Source organism: Monodelphis domestica, chromosome 1 (genome assembly GCF_027887165.1).
Source record: "Monodelphis domestica isolate mMonDom1 chromosome 1, mMonDom1.pri, whole genome shotgun sequence".
NCBI classification, from domain to species: Eukaryota; Metazoa; Chordata; class Mammalia; order Didelphimorphia; family Didelphidae; genus Monodelphis; species Monodelphis domestica.
Genome location: NC_077227.1, coordinates 424,537,155 through 424,554,125, shown reverse-complemented (window position 1 = coordinate 424,554,125; position 16,971 = coordinate 424,537,155). Strand labels below are relative to the sequence as shown.

At 38.1% G+C, this 16,971-nt stretch overlaps 1 protein-coding gene across 5 annotated transcripts in view; it reads left to right on the top strand.

Annotated features, from left to right (window-relative positions):
- Positions 1 to 16,971, top strand: part of DENND1A (DENN domain containing 1A) — a 728,196-nt gene that overhangs the window by 623,231 nt on the left and 87,994 nt on the right. For all 5 annotated transcript variants that reach the window (XM_007474630.3, XM_007474629.3, XM_007474632.3 and 2 more), the window contains 3 exons: positions 446 to 517; positions 2,077 to 2,133; positions 12,720 to 12,851. In XM_007474630.3, coding sequence (XP_007474692.2) covers positions 446 to 517; positions 2,077 to 2,133; positions 12,720 to 12,851 — 261 coding nt within the window. The remainder of the gene's footprint in view (positions 1 to 445; positions 518 to 2,076; positions 2,134 to 12,719; positions 12,852 to 16,971) is intronic.

Genomic DNA, 16,971 nt, shown 5'->3' with positions numbered 1-16,971 from the left:
CTCAAGTTATTTCTACCTCTAACTTTTATGTTCTGTGTTCTTACATTCTGTTTTCCAAGACTCTTTCTAACTATAACATTCTGCCCTTGAAGGGCATCTCCTGCTTTAACATTCTAAACTCTACATCCTAATATTCTGTATTCTCAAGTCCCTTCTAGCTCTATGATTCTTTGACTTTAGGGTAGTGACAAGCCAAAACTCTAATCTCAGAGATCCTCCTAACCCAGAGTGTAAAACAAGTCAGTGTTTCCCTCAAAATTTACCAAGTGTCCCTATTAACAAAGCCCATGAGTAATGCTTGAAGTGAATTTCCACTTAGGCATGTTTGTCTTATATCTGTTGTGCTTATAACTTAATTTAATTTGGTTCAAGATAAAAGATCAGTGTTGGTGTTGGCTAGATATATCTGCAGTAGAAATGGCTAATTACTCTTTTCATTATGTAGAAAGGAAGTGGAGCAATTTTGAATACTGTCAAAACCAAGGCTAACCCTGCTATGAAGACTGTCTACAAGTTTGTAAGTACTGCTTTGGGACTTGGAATCAAAACCAACTTCTTATGACTTTGGGGGTCTCTCCAAATGATAATATTTAAATATACAAGAGCCTTAATTACAAAAGAGATTTCTCAAAGCTGATATGTTAGTTCCTGAAGAATTAAGACCATTTGGAAATATGGGGAGCATTACTTTTTCATAATTAACACATGCCTGTTGACATTTGGGGTTTTCTTTTATTTATTTTTAAAGAGAGAAAACTTATAGTGGATTTAAGATATGCTTTTACAAAGGAGGACTGGAAAAAAATGAACCTCTTTGGTTTAGATTTTAAAACTAGACATGTAAGAGTTATAATGCATAGCCTAAATAATATTTTTTTCAAAACAACATATATATTTTAATACATTTTGACCAGACTTCCTCTGTAAGGACATGGAACCCTACTAGGTCATTTGATCTTTCATTCAAAATATATATCTTCTGAGAATCATCCTGCTTTCTCTCCTGCTTAAGTCATTTCTCTGGGACCCATAAGCCCCAAAAACACTGTTTGACTCAGTGCTGTGTTTTCCGTGCAATCAATTAATAATGTTGAGAGTATGAGTTATTTGCCTATAATTTGCCCCAAAGGACCCAAAGGGAAGAGGAAAAGAGAGGATGTCACAGTATAGGCCAGACATTAGAAGACCTTTTTCCATCTCTAATTTTGGTTTTTTATTCTTTCACAACAAATATGTTATTTTGCAGGGTATTAAAAAGGCTACTAATGGTTCAATCTAGCCTACATTATTCCTCTTTACCTTAGCTTATCATAACCCTGAAATATGTGGTTTCAGAGACTAGTATTCCTAGCCTGATGGAAATGGGAGACTCACCCAAATTCATGATCTTCACATGCCTTAAATGCTTCAAACATTTCCCCTGGCAGTCGCTTTCTCTTGCTTGGGTAGTCAATACCCACATAATTTCATTCATCCTTAAGTACCTAGTAAATGGCTGAAATTATGGTGATTTCAATGAACCATGCCTGCCAATTTTTACCATACCAAACTAAAATGTGATAAGAAGGCAAAAACCTACGAATCTCTGCAAATATAAATTTATGGAAAACAGTCCAATGACAGTGGCTGAGTTGTCTGCTCCAGCCTGCCACCAATGACAGCCTGAGGTTGTCAGCCCTAACCTGATGAAATTTCACTGGTATTCCAGTCCTGGAGAATCCTGTTGGTACCCTGTTACAGGGAGTTGTCCTTGGGCAGCTCAGATAAATAATTAGAGCGAAATAAGCTGAGCTTTGGTAGAGGGGGAGGAGAGGGTAGATTATTAGTAGAGTTGGGGGGGGGGCAGTACTTTGTGCCATCAAACCATAATCTTTGCAGTGTCTTGAAGGGATTTTTTGCCCTTAACCCTTGAGCTTTGTATTTGTTTTTCTAACCATTATGTTTTCACCTGTTCATCCCATTTTTCCTTTCCCCTGTTCCTAGTAATCAGAGAAGGTGGTTCACAGTGGACCAAAATCAAGCAGTCGCTGCTGGAAACAGAAAGGGATTTTTAACTTAAATTAATTTTTCATGCAGGCAAAAGATCATGCAAAACTGGGAATAAAAGAGGTGAAAAACCGCTTGAAGCAAAAGGTACTTGAAGTTCTTATTCAAAATGTATAAGCCCCGCGTATGAAATGCTTAGCCACAAAAAGCATTATGTGATCAATAGAAAGCTGTTTGATACAGTGTTGTTAGCACACTTCAAAATGCATTACCAGCTGTCCCGGATTTTTCACACTGTTATAAATATTCACAGACAAAAAACTGTCTTCAAATAACATTAAGACTTTGGCTTAAGCCTACAAAGGCAAGGAAGTTCAGAGTTCCCGCTGTCAGTCTGTCCCTGGCCTACTCCATTGTGTCTGAGTAACAAAGGGCACGGGTCTATGGAAATTGGCTTCTCTTACCTGTAATAACTATGCTTGCTAGAGCCCAGGTGCCTTACCCGGACGCTGTCCCAATGACCCATTGAGCAAAGTAACACTGGTATTTTGAGTACAGATATCATTAACACATGTAACTTTCAGACACAAATGTGGTGGGTTTGGGATAGCTACTTCAGTTTTTTCTCAGAATAGCCCCACTATGGAGGATTAAATTAGAGAACCTTTGCTTTGGTTTGTTATTGGGAGAAGTGAGAGGGAAGGCAAAAAGGAAAGAGACTGTGATTGTCTACTTTCCTAGTGGTAGAACTATATGAAAATAAAGAGATAACATGGTTGTCATAACCCTGTAGGAAATATGTGGTTTCAGAGTCTAGTATTCCTAGCCAGATGGAAATAGGAGACACAGTATGACAATAAATTACTTGGATAGGTTTCTAGGACACCTAGATTTTAGTGCTGGCTCTTGATGTTTTGAACATGCATGTAAAGAGTCCTTAAAAATTAGTTTAATTCAATTCCATAAGCATTTATACCCCTCTCCCATCCCAAATAAATGGCAGCTAGGTAGCACATTAAGTAGAGTGCTCGGCTAGAAGTCAGGAAGATCTGAGTTCAAATACTTCCTCAAATATTTACTATGTGATCTTGTACAACTCAGTTAACCTCTAAGAGCCTCAAATTTCTTCATAGGGAATGGGAATAATAATAGCATCTACCTCACAGAGTGACTGTGAGGATCAAATGAGATGACATGTAAAGCTCTCTGGAAACCTTAAGGCACTTTATAAATGCTAGCTATTATTGTTATTTATTGTGTTTAAAGTGAAAAATACCATATGAGGCATCAGGAGAGATTAAAAAAAAAATTGAGGTAAGATATTGACCTTGCTTTCAAGAAGCTCCTAGTCTAGCAGCGAGCTAAGATACAACATAGCCTTCATACACAGTACTACGTAGGGGCTTTAAAGAAGTACAAAGCAACTCTGCAAAGTCTGAGGAGGATGGTTATTATTGACTAAGAATCAGGGAAAACTTCCTGGAGGAGGTGGTCCTTGGGTTCATATTTAAAAGATGGGTAGGAATTCAGTAGAGAAAGAGAAGGAGAGACATTTTAGCCATGAAGAATAGTTTAAGCAAAAATGGAGGAAAGAACATGTAGAATGTATTTAGGGAAAAAGAGAGATCCAGGGTGATGAGAATGTCAATTGTATAGAGTAGAGGAACATGGAATAAGTGTGGAAAGGCAATTTACTAACAGATTGTAGTTGACCTTGAATGCTTGGCAAAGGAGTTTTAAACATATTGTGTTGACAATAGAGAGCCACTGAAGATTTTTGAGAAGAGGAATGACATGACACGAAAGATTTGTCCAGTGATAATAGAATATGAAGAAAAGATATGTTGACTCAGGATTGATGCTGTCATGGTGTTTAATAACCTTAGCCTAACTGGTTTGGAAAATGTATTCCCACAGGTGATTTTGAGGTTAGTGTGAAAAAAGAATGTTGGGGGGCAGCTGGGTGGCTCAGTGGATTGAGAGCCAGGCCTAGAAATGGGAGGTCCTGGGTTCAAATTTGATCTCAGATACTTCCCTGCTGTGTGACCCTAGGCAAGTCACTTAACCCCCATTGCCTAGCCCGAACCACTCTTCTGCTTTGGAACCAATACACAGTGTTGATTCCAAGTCAGAAGATAAGGGTTTAAAAAAAAAGAAAGAAGAATGTTAGCTTTAGGAATCTGACTATACCATGACTCCATGAGTTATTTATTAGAATCCAAATGTGGTATTATAAAACACTGGACTTTGAGGTAAAAGACCATCTTTATTTTGGGGCTACAGCTCTACCCTATTATCTTGAGAAAATTAGTATCATTTTCTGAGCCTCAGTTTCCTAATCAGTAAAATAATACGCTATAGCCCTCTGGTGCTGTTATAAGGCTTAAATGAGAAAATATAATATAAAAGAAAATGTTCAAATGAGGAAATGTGTATGACAGCATTTTAAACAACTATGAAAATGTGAGCAATTTGACTGTTTCATAGCACATAGATGGAATGGGTTTCATTCAATCAATCCCCACATCAGGCTTCAATTTTGTTTAGGATCTTTTGTTTTAAATGTGGAAACCAGTTTAAGGTTTTAAGTCAAAAAGGCCTCTAATTATCTTGGAACAATCAAATAAATTGATTCCTTTCTTTTAATTGGAAGGTCAGATTTCTCCGACTGAAAGCTCATGGTCCTTGCTTCAGTTGAAAATGAATTTTTAACAACCAGATTTATAGTCTTGAAATCCAGAAGTGAGGGATAAAAATGCAGAGACCCATAAGCATGGCCTGACATCATAGCTTCTGTTAGAAATGGGGAGGGGAGAGGGGAAGAAAGAAATGGAATACAGTATTTGCCTATTATTTTCAATCAGCCTGTGTGCCCCATCCCATTTAGGTCACTGGTAGTTGAATTTGATCACAGGTATAAAACAAGGGTAAAATTCTTACTTCCAGCAATTTTCCCCTCCTCACCAGCTAGCTCTTTGGCTGTCATTGGCATTAAACTATTATCTAAAATCATTAAAGATCTGTTACTCTCCCTAAAATAATTTTCTTGTGCAAAATAAATGCCACAAGTAGAAAAAGGCTAAAGAAATTCCAATTGGCTATTCTATTAAAAAAGATAAATAAGAGGTCTTCCAGCTATTTCTAAATGTACATGATCCATTCTTTGTATCATTTCACATTCCTACTAATGGCCAGTGTTGCTCATATAGTTTTGCAATGCTTTCATTGAAGGAAGGGGGGGGGGGGGGGGGAATAGCTTGTTTTAAAACAGCTTCAATCGCTCTTTTAAAAATCCACCCCTCTCAAGTCCCACAGTTCATTGAGTAGGGCCCCAGTCCACTTTTTCTATCCTCCAACCTCCGAAACTCCCCCTTTCCCCCAGTTATTTCAAGATTCATTTGGGGAGATAATGTTCTAGGAGACTAGGTGTCGGTGCATTTCAGGCACCATAAATGGTGAAACCTGTTTCACTAACCATGGGACATTTTATAGAAATGTGTCTTGTCACCATTGGACTGTTGACAGATCCATTAGTGTACCTTTTTCAATTTTCACTTCCCCTCCCTTGGTTTTACAGATTTCTGCAGACTTGATATTTTGCAGTTTTTAGTAGCAGAGCTGTTTTGTAATTGAAACTCTACCATTGTTCCACTGGTTCAGAATTTGGATCTTCTACAGTGTTTTTCTACTCTCTTTCCCGGGCCAATTTAAGGCTTTGCACTGCCTGACCTTATTCACTGCAGCTGAAAATATTTTCTTGCCTTTCTTTTTCCCTTTTGTATGGCAACACATCCATGTGGAGCCCAGGAAATGTCTAATCCAAATATCCCCTGTTCAGATTTCGTCACAGAACTGAAGCAGTTTCAAACTATTGTTCAGAACAATTCTTAACAGTGATGTTCAAGAAACGCTACAATTGTGAACTATGGTGCAATTTCAGACAATTAAACCATTGTGAACTACAATATCATTTTAACAGTGATATAGTTCTGAACAATGATGCCTTTCCAAACAATGTTACAATTTCCAAACAGTGATACCATTCCAATCTGTGTAATGAATCTGAACCATGATACAGTTCTGAACAGTGATACAAATCCAGACAATGATATAATTTTAAGATGCACCAAGCTGGAGATCTGCCTCCTGCCACTCTGCATAGCAATGATGACCTCTTCAATATAATCAAGAGCCCAGTTTGCCCTTCCTGGGCTCCAGCCTTGGGTTTGAATTGCAAATGTGAAATGCGGGGCTGACCTATGAAGAGGTCATCATGGTGTGTGGAAGGTCCGTCTTTAATAGGATAGTGGAGATTGAATGGAGGCCCAATTTCTGTCTGTATTTCAAAGACACTGAAATGGAAGTTTTCAGAGGATCCCTGTGACTGATAGCAAATAATTGTTAACAGGCACTGTGGTGTGGCTTTATTTCACACCTCCTGTACTTCAACCCCAAACTAATAATAAGGATGGGTGACTTATTTCTCTCTATCAGCGTAGCAAGATGGTTGAGTCCTTCTGTTACTTGGCCTCCTTTGAAGGCTAACTGCACAGAATTAAGAAAAAATGCCTGAAATACCTTCCTTGACTTTCAGGAGGAAGAATTCAGTACCTCTGAATCATCGCCTAGTCTTATGTAGCACTGAGTACCTGGGCTTATAGATTAAAACCAAATATATTCCCTATGTGCAGAGCTCCTGGGAGGTATCTGGTGTCACTGCCCTTTTGGTGCCCCATTTTTTTAATGTATTGCTGGTCCCCAATGTTGCCCCTCCTCCACAGATGGCTATTAAAATAGGTTCACATTAGACATCATTTCTAGCCTGGAGTGTAATTCTTGGGAAAGAATTTTTTTTTTCATTCTGATAAAATTGACATAATTCAGTTTAATGAGCACAGATCACAGCCCTTTTGAAAGTTTCAATATAATAGCCCTTTTTCTAAAGTGCAAGCCAGGCATATCAATTGAGATTTGGATCTTGAATCCAGAGACAAGGGTTCAAGGCCCCACTCTGCCACCACCTGGCCATGTGGCTAGAAAGAGCATTGATAGGATCATAGATTTAGAGCTAAGAGGGGTCTCAAAGGTCATCTTATCTTATCCAACCCCCTCATTTTGTAGTTGAGCAAACTGAATGACTTGCCCAAGAGCAGAAAACCTGTATTCAAATCTGGATCCCCTGACTCCATTTCCTACACTCCATGTTAAAGAAGAATTGAGCTATGACTAAAGGCTTTCCAGTGTTCCGTGTTTCTAGATTTCTTACTAATATGAATTTTCTGAAGGAAAGAGTACTGATTTTGGGATCAGAAGCCCTGGATTCTCATCTCAGCTTCCTTAACTCGATTATTACTTGAGTGGGTTTGACCAGTCAGTTCCCTTCTCTGGATGAAATTAAGGGATCAGAACTAGTTTCAAAGTCCTATTCCACCCCTTACTAACAGTGAGACCTTATGCAAGTTACTTTTTTCTCTTGATGCCTATCATACCATCTTTAAAATGCTGCTAGCTAACAGTGCCCTCCTTTCACAACTGATCAAGGCATTGTAAGAATTAATGAGAAGGGCAGCCTGGCAACTCAATGGATTAATAGCCAGGCCTGAACAAAAATTCTGAATTCAAATCTGGCCTCAAATACTTCCTAACTGTGTGACGCTGGTCAAGTCACTTAACATCCATTGCCTAGCCCTTGCAACTTTTGCTCTTTGAACCAATACATGATATGGGTTTTTTTTTTTAATTAATGAGAGATCATAGTCATATACCATGTCTATGCTAATATTTTTTGCCTGAAAAGCACTATAAGATGGCAAATTTTCCTGGTACCTACAACATCATGGAAGCAAATTCACTGTCACCATTAGCTAGGATTTTTGTTTCCAGTCCTTGACTTTGTCTCTGTCTAACAAGAGTTAAGGTCAGATACTGATCTTTGGTTTTGTGGGAGAGTTTACACTGTGTGTGTGTGTGTGTGTGTGTGTTCAAGTATGTACTGTATAGAACAACCATGTTCACACCTTGTCACACAGCTGTCAGTTCCTCTTCTCTAAATGCATTAAAAAATCTTGCTCTGCCTCAATCAAGGAAATTCCAACATTGCTCTCAATTGGGGATATCAATATTCATTTACTAATTTGCATTTCTTCTCTTCAAGCACCTTGGTGGGAGATGTGTTAGGCTAGCAAAAGAAAGGGCCTCTCTGAAATGCAGGCGAGAGAAGGAGAGGAGTGAAGCCACCCATGAGAAATCTGGGTCAAAGATGCTAAGAGGGCTCCCTAACAGCTCTGGCTTATGAAGCTTTTTCTTGTATTATAGAGAGCAAACCTGGAGCCAGAAATATTTTTTTCAGTGGCCCCTAACTCATACTCAGATGTGGATAATACAAAGCTTCAAATATGGTCATTCTTCTCAACTATATAAAAATGAGATAAACTCTGCCCTCGTGAAGATTACACTCTACTACAATTATATAATATGCCCACAGATAAGTAAATATAGTATGCATATGAAATAAATAAAAGATGGTTGGGGAACACTAGCAACCAGAGGAATCAGGGAAGACCGCTCAGAGGTCACACTTTAACTGAGCTTTAAGTGGAATTATAGATTCTAAAAGGAAGAGGTGAGAAGAGAATTATATAGGTACTGGGGACAGCCCATGCAAGAACAAATAGGCCGGTTAATAAGACTGTTAATATAGGGAAGAATAAGTAGGCTGGTTTGGCCAGAATAGAGAGTAAATGACAAGGAGTAATGGAAAATTAACCTGGAAAGATAGGAACAATTAACCTGAGCAAGATTATAAAGGGATTAAAATAGCAAATAGAAAAGTCTGTACTTTTAAATTTTGTAAAAAGAAGGAGAATGTAAGTATCCTGAGCAAAGAAGTAAAATGGAGATCTATGCTTCTGCACTATTTGGCAACTGTGTAAAGAACAGATTATAAAAGGGAGAGAAGAGATCAATTAGGAGGCAATAATCCAGGCAAGAAAGGCTATTTTTTATCTTACTGTTGAAGACACAACCACTGTCCCAGTCTCCCAAGCTTGAGTGTCAGCTTCAACTCCTTCCTTTCACCCCACGTATTCATTCTGTAGGCAGATTTTGTTATTTCTGCCTTCACAACATATCTCCTATTTGTCTCCTCTCCAACCATATAGTCACCACTCTTGTACATGCCCTCATCACCTCTCACCTGGACTCCTAACCACCATCCCTATCTCTCGTCACTACAGATTGTGACCCATCCGCTTCTGTCTGTCAAAGTGATTTTTTTTTAAACCCTTACCTTCTGTCTTAGAATCAATACTGTGTATTGGTTCCAAAGCAGAGGAGCAGTAATGGCTAGGTAATGGGGGTTAAGTGATTTGCCCAGGGTCACACAGCTAGGAAGAGGCCAGTTTTGAACCCAAGACCTAGACCTGGCTCTCAATCCACTGAGCCACCTAACTGCCCCCAAAAGTGATTTTTCTAAGGTCTAGGTGTGATAATGTCAATCCCCTACCTATAAGCAAGCTGCAGTTGGCTCTTGGTTATTTCTCGATGTTGAAAGCCTTTCAGTCTAGCCTTTTCCTACCTCTCCAGGTTTCTTATTCTTTACTACCCTCCATGCACTATACAATCCAGGTACACTATCTTACTTGCTTTTTTCTCACATACAAAATCCTCTGACCCAGCTGCATGTTTGGAATATTCTCCCTCCTCACCTCCACCTTTTAGCCTCTCTGACTTCCTTCAAGATAGGTTAAATCACACCTTCTGCTTCTAGGTCTTTCTTGATTCTCCCTCTGCCTCCTACCCTGCTCCTGCTAACATCTTCTCTCTGAACTTACCTTCCATACACTTTGTGTATATGTGTGTCTTTGTACCTTTTATTATACATAATTAGCTACATAATGGCTCTACCATTAGAATATGAACTCCTTGAGGGCAGAAACTGATTTTGCCTTTCTTCATACCTTTTGTGCTTAGCCTAGTGTCTGCAACCTTGTAGTCCTTTAATGATTGACTGACTGACTGACTGACTGGACTAAAATTGGATATATGTGAGTGGGAGGAAGGTGGCAGATATAAAAGGTGTTAAGGAAATAGAACAAACTAGACATGGTAACTAATTCTTTATGTAAAATGATTAAGAGTGAAGAACCAAGGAAGAATCTGGGGTTATCTACATGCGTAGGTCAAGGTACTGTCCTCAATAGAAAGTCTTTGCAGGATGGGTGGTTCTAGGGGGAAAGCTAATGAATTCTTTTTTTGACTCACTGAGTTTGAAGTGCCATTTGAACATCCTGCTGTTGGTGTCTAGTAGGCAGTTGGGGATATAGGTCTGGTCCTCAAAAAAAGGATAAGATTTGGGAGTCGCATGCATAGAGGTTGTGGTTGGATTACAAGAACTAGTAAGACCAGGGAGAGAGAAGAGAGAGTGTGTGGCCGTATAGCTATGGCTTGTACATAGCTTATCACTTCTGCTGGATTGTCAGCTCCATTGGGGGATAAGGACTCTGTCATTATCTTTGGGTCTTCCACATATTTTAGCATAGGACTTCATACAGAGTATATGTGGCAGAATTTTGGAATCATAAATAACCTGAGAACATAAAATATAGACTGTTTGCTTTGGGCTTTATATTTCCAAAGACAAGGCTAGTTCCAGGCACACATTAGGTATTTAATAAATATTGTTAATTAAACTTAATTAGACCTGGATATCTACTGTTCAAACATAGAACATAAAATATCAGCTGGAAAAAAACCTTAGGATCATAGAATGTTAGAATTGAATAAGATATCAGTGCCTTAAGATATCTTATATTGAGAGACCCAGCTTTGGAGTCAGACCTTTGATCAAGCCCTGTCAGGCCCTGACAACTCTCCAGTACTATAAGTTACAGATAAAATCACAAATTCAAACTAGACAAAATCTTAGAACATAGAAAGCTATGACTCTGTGAACATTAGAGCCAACGGAGACCTTTAAATAAAAGATATTAGCTTATGAAATTTAAGAGCTGAAAGGCCATTCCTTCTATTGCCACTATTCTATGTTCTAAGGACCCTTCCAGCTCTGTCTTTCCATGTTCTACATTCTTACATTTCATATTCCCAAGTTTCTTGTGGCATAATAAAGCTGTTATTGGCCGTGGATAGCATGTTGCACCCAGAATCATGAAGATCTGAGTTCAAATCCATCCTTACACATTTACTGGCTATGTGACTCTGAGCAAGTAACTTAACTTCTGTTTGCCTCAGTTTCCTCAACTATAAAATAATAATAATAATAATAGCACCCATATCACAGGGTTATTGTGAAGAACAAATGAGATATTTGCTGGGGAGGCAGGGCATAGTACAGTGCTTGGCACATAGTAGGTGCTATATAAATACTTATTATCTTCCTTTTCTCTTCACCCCCTTTTATTTTAGATATTCTACAATTCTGTGATTCATTTTTTATGACCATGTCTTCTTATGTATTTTTCTTTTAAAAAATATGTTCTCAGGGGCAGCTGGGTAGCTCAGTGGATTGAGAGCCAGGCCTAGAGATGGGAGGTCCTAGGTTCAAATCTGACCTCAGACACTTCCCAGCTGTATGACCCTGGGCAAGTCACTTGACCCCCATTGCCTAGCCCTTACCACTCTTCTGCCTTGGAGCCAATACATAGTATTGACTCCAAGATGGAAGGTAAGGATTTAAAAAAAAAATATGTTCTCCCATATCCAGTACCCTGCACTATTAATTATTTTTTCAAAAAATTGGCCTGATCTACTTAAATTATTTTTCTTTATCATTTTAATTAATTACATTGCTTCTTTTGCTTACCCTCGCCATTCACCACACATATGCACTTACATGGGCACACACACATACATTCACACTCCTCTCTTCCTTCTTGTGAAGCATTGCATGTCACCATCTGGATATTAAAAAGGTCTCTTCCTGTTCTTTGGAGCAGATAGATCCCAGCCACCTTTTTGTTTTACTTGACCTGAGCACATTAGGTCAGCCTATGTCCAGAAACCCCATTTCTAATTGGCTATCATCTTACATGTCTCATTATTGTACCTTACCAAGACTGAAACTTGAGGGGCTATGTCAGGGGTCATTTGATCAAAGTAGGGTCTTTTAGTAGACAACCTTCAGTCACCCTTGCGAAGCTATAATATGTCATTCTCTTAGTATCGTTACCAGACACTGCAGAGTTACATAAAGTTTGGGTTCTCAATTCAGTGGCCTTTATTCCTAAGGAACAGTAGCAATTCAGATCAATTCACCAAATATTTATTGAGCACTTGCTATGAGAAGAGCTCAGTGCTCAGTTCCCTGGTAGGAAGAATATATAATCACATTAATAACCATAATATAAAATTGATTTAAATGGTTGCACAGAGCCTTCAAACATCAAACATTTGAACATGTGATACAGATTGTTCAAATTGATGGGGTCTTAGAACACAGATCATGAGAATTTAAAGGGACATTAGAGGTCATCTAGGTTAACTCACTTTATAGATGAAGAAATTGAGGCTCATAGAGGAAATTATTTGACCAGCACCCCTTAGTGTTGGCAAGAACTGAGAAAACCCAAGTTTCCTGATTCCCAGTACAAAGTTTTCTACTTACTATGAAACCTCCCATCTTCCTTTATATTACATGTGTGTGTGTGTGTGTGTGTGTGTGTGTGTGGTCCAGTATATACCAATGGTAGCATCACTAACCTTTTTCTGCCTCACAGGATATTGCTGAAAATGGTTGTAGCCCAGCCACAGAAGATCCTATGCCAAAGACTGCTTCTTCCCCATTGGCTGAAACAAAAGATTCCAAACTCCGAGAAGATAGGAGGCCTATCACCGTGCACTTTGGGCAGGTATGTATAGAGCAGAGCTCTTCTTGCACAATTCTTCCAAAATAGACTATTTAGGAGCATTAGCTGAACTGTCTACAATTCAACTTGATTTTCACACTTTTTTTCATGACAATCTTCTCTAACAAAAGCTGCTCTCAGCTTCCTATATTCAAAAGTATTTTTCTGTTCCAAAATCTTACTAAAGAAAATTCCCAAAATTTGGCAACAAAGCATTGTGGCTGTTGAATTAAACTCTTTTGACTCTTACATGAACTCATAAAATCCAACAGCCCCTGTTCTTACTACTTGTGCAAGAACCAGCTCATTAGAACCTTTTAGCAAGGCAGGCCCCCTCTCTATGTCCCCAAAGCAGCAAACCTTGACTTTAAGAAAATCAATTTGGTGTTCTTTACTAATATACTCTCAGAAAATCCATATCAGAAGACATTCTCTACAGGGTAAACAAACACTGGTGTTCTGAAGCATTTTTCTCTATTATGAGTGTTGGGAAAACTGTTGAATATCTTTCCAAAGTTAAACATGGTACCAGGATATAAAAAATTAACTTATTTTTGTCATTTTCTGACAAGGATTATGCTATTGTGCAAAAAAGGAATCTTGTTTGCTTTTCATTAGCTCTTTTGATTCAGTTAGGTATTTTATCTCTGATATACTCTTTGCAGAGCAAATGTAAAACGATTACTGTGATAAGGTGAAGTGTTGATAAAACAAAGATTTTTCTAAGTGTGCCATTGAAAAATAGCATGGGAGATAGAGTAAGATTCAAACCCAACAGGACATGGCCACAACCAACCCTTGGTCATAATAATACTATTAGTTGTTATATATTATTATAATGCATAATGTATTAAATATTGGTATCTTGTCCCTTTATTAGGCTGAACTATATGAAGTTGTAGCTGGAACTTAATCTCTATAAATACCTCCCCTTAACACCCTGCTGTCACCATTCATTGCCTAGCACAGTAGACACAGGATAAATTTGTTGAACAAATAACCAGCCACACCAAAATAAAGTCTCATTGTGATACATTGGTCTCTTGCCTGAGAGAGGCTGGATAGATGGTCATCAGAGACTTCATATTGAATTCCAGCAGTTTTTAGTATTCATAGTTTTCCCCTCCCAAAGCACCCCAGCATTAGTCTACTCCTCAGCTATAGAGCTTCTTAAGTTTGCATAAAAATTACCCTTATTGGAATAAACTGCCACCTTCACACATATGCACATTCTTCTTAAGTTTATTTTTATTAGAAGCTTGAAAAAAATCAACAAAATGAACATTTGCATATATAAAGAACAGAAAAAGAGAATTGTTTATAAAATCATGGAACTCTCATATCCATCCAGCTTGGAGGCTTTTTAAATTGTTTCATTGATTTCTTTCTTTTTCTCTGCATCATTATCACTAGCTCCATAATTCTCTACCCCAAAATAACAAATAAGTATAATCAAGAATAACAAATCCATACACTGACTATGTCTGAAAATGTGACTTACTTGGTGCCTCAATTCTCTCACTTCTCTGTCAAGAGGTGAAATGCATGATTGAGGCAAGTCAGCATTACACTTTGGGAGTCATAATTGGTAGTTATTGCGTTCATCAGAATCCTTAAGTCTTTCTAAGTTGTTTTTATAAATTGTTCTACTGGTTCTGCTCACTTCACTATATATCAGTTCCTAGAGATTCTCCTAGCTATTTCTGCATCTCTCCCTTTCACCATTTCTTATTGAACAATAATATTCTGTTATATTTCTATATCATAATTTGTTTAACCATTAACCAGTTGATGGGTGCCTCCTTTTTTGTTTATACTTCTTTGCTATAACATAAAGTGCCACTACAAATATTCTTGTACTTATTGATCTTTTCTCTCTTTTTTTTTCCTTTCTTCAGGCTATATTATTAGTAGTGGTATCGTTAGGTCAAAGGGGTGACTTTCTAGATCTAGTTCCACATTGTCAGGATGAAATGACTGGTTAATATGACTTTCTTCTCACATTCCCTCCAGCAATTATTCTTTTTATTTGTTTATTTTGTAGTCTTTGCCAGTCTGAGGGAGCTGATATGGAATGCTGAGTTGTTTTAATTTGCATTTCTCTTCTTATTAGTAATTTGGAGCATTTTTTCATATGGCTATTGCCTTTCTTCTTTTGAACTCCCTATTAATTTCCTTTGAACATTTATCTATTATGGAATGGCTCTAGTTCTTATGTATCTATATCTCTTCTCTATATACCCTAGATAACAGATCTTTATCCAGGAAAATTTGCTGCAGAATTTTTTCCCAGTGATCTATTTTCATCTTAATTTTAACTGCACTGGTTTTATGAAAAAACTTTTAAATTTTAAGTAATCAAAATTGTCTGTTTTAGCTCTAGCAATCATCTCCATACATATACTTAAGGTGAATGTCCTACTTTGAGGGGGCCAATTATCAAAGCTAAATTAAATAATATATTTACAAGGTGATTGGGGGAGAGGGTTCCCTTAAGGGCAAAATAAAACTGAAATACTCTTAAAGTCTAACTTACTAAATCATAATCATAAATTAACCATAAGATCAAAAGCTAGAAGGAATCTTAAAGATCATCTAGGCCAACACCATTTTACAGATGAGAAAACTTGAGGATCAAATAAATTAACTGTCCCAAATCACACAGACTTTGTTAGAGCTAGAATTTTATTTACATGGGCTGATTCCAAATCCAATGCTCTCTCTGTTATAGATAGAAATGGCTTTTATAAAACCACATAGAAATCACTTTGAAGGTAGTTTCACTAGATTATTTCACTTAATGAAGTGACCTTTAAGGTATTATCACTTCAGTTTATTTCACCTTTTAAACATAAAAAATGTTACAATGAAAAATCTTTTATTTGCCATAGGTTATTAGCTCAAATGGCCAGTTTGCAGATAGATTTTTTCTTGCCCATCTGATGCTTTGTTTGAAATAGTCACGTGCTTTATTTTTAGGCTCTTAAAAAGATTTAGTTAGAGATTACTTTAAAAAGACTTGCCCATACCCTCCTATCTGAAAGATCACACACACACACACACACACACACACACACACACACACACACACACACACACCTCTCTCAAAGTTAGAACAAACCTGAGTGACTGTCACTACCATTGCTAACAATGAAAGCTTTGGCCACATAGTGTATCCAGGATGGAAGCCCCAGGCAGGGAAGGGGGGTAGGGGTGGGGGAGGGGGCTCTCCCCAGTAGCCTTTGTCCCTCTTTCTGCACACACACACACTCCTCCTGGGCAGATGTATTTTTGAAAATGTGACAGAGGGATTGAGAAATTTCCTAGCTTTAAATAGCTCATTTTAAAATGGCCTTTGCTTTTAATGTAAAGAAATCTTTTTCCTGTTTTTGCGAGGAGGGACTATTTTAATGTCCTTTTTTCATAAATGCAGAATAAATGTATGTTTCTCTATATACATAAATGTAGATTGCATGTGCCTGTGCCTATGGATGTATATACATATATGTGTACACACACACATATAGGGGGAGTCGAATAAACAATTAAAAAGCCACCCCAAACTGTTGAAATAAGAGCTGTTTTTGCCTTCACAGGTCTGTAAACTAGGGAGGATAAAAGTGTCTTTTTTCCCGTCTGTGACTGGCTTCACGTGTCTGCCAGCATTATGCAAGTGTACTGGGGGAAGGCAGAAATTTTTAAAATGCATGCATGTGGATGAGGGTCAAGCCCTGAGTATCAGTAATGCAGTGGGCTCCCCTGTACAGCTGCAGCGCCCGAGCCTACCCACAGCAACGAGATGCCTTAATTGAGACATGCTGTCAAAGTGACAAACACATTTGCATACAGTCTATTTATTTTCACCAGGGAAGGTCTACAGTCTGCCGTCGGTTGAACATTCTTAATCAGTTTGCTGTAAGTGAGCCGGCAGCTAGCTGTCCTGTGCTGGGAGCTTTTCTTCATTACATGACAGATTAGCTAAAGGGGGGATGGTCTAGGAAAGGCATTAAACCCCTTCATTTTAACTCTTTGTGGCTTACCCTACTGCATGTTAGCTTCTGGCCCTCTCCAGTCTGCTCACAGTTGTGACAGTCTTCATTATTCAGCCATTTCTTAAATACAC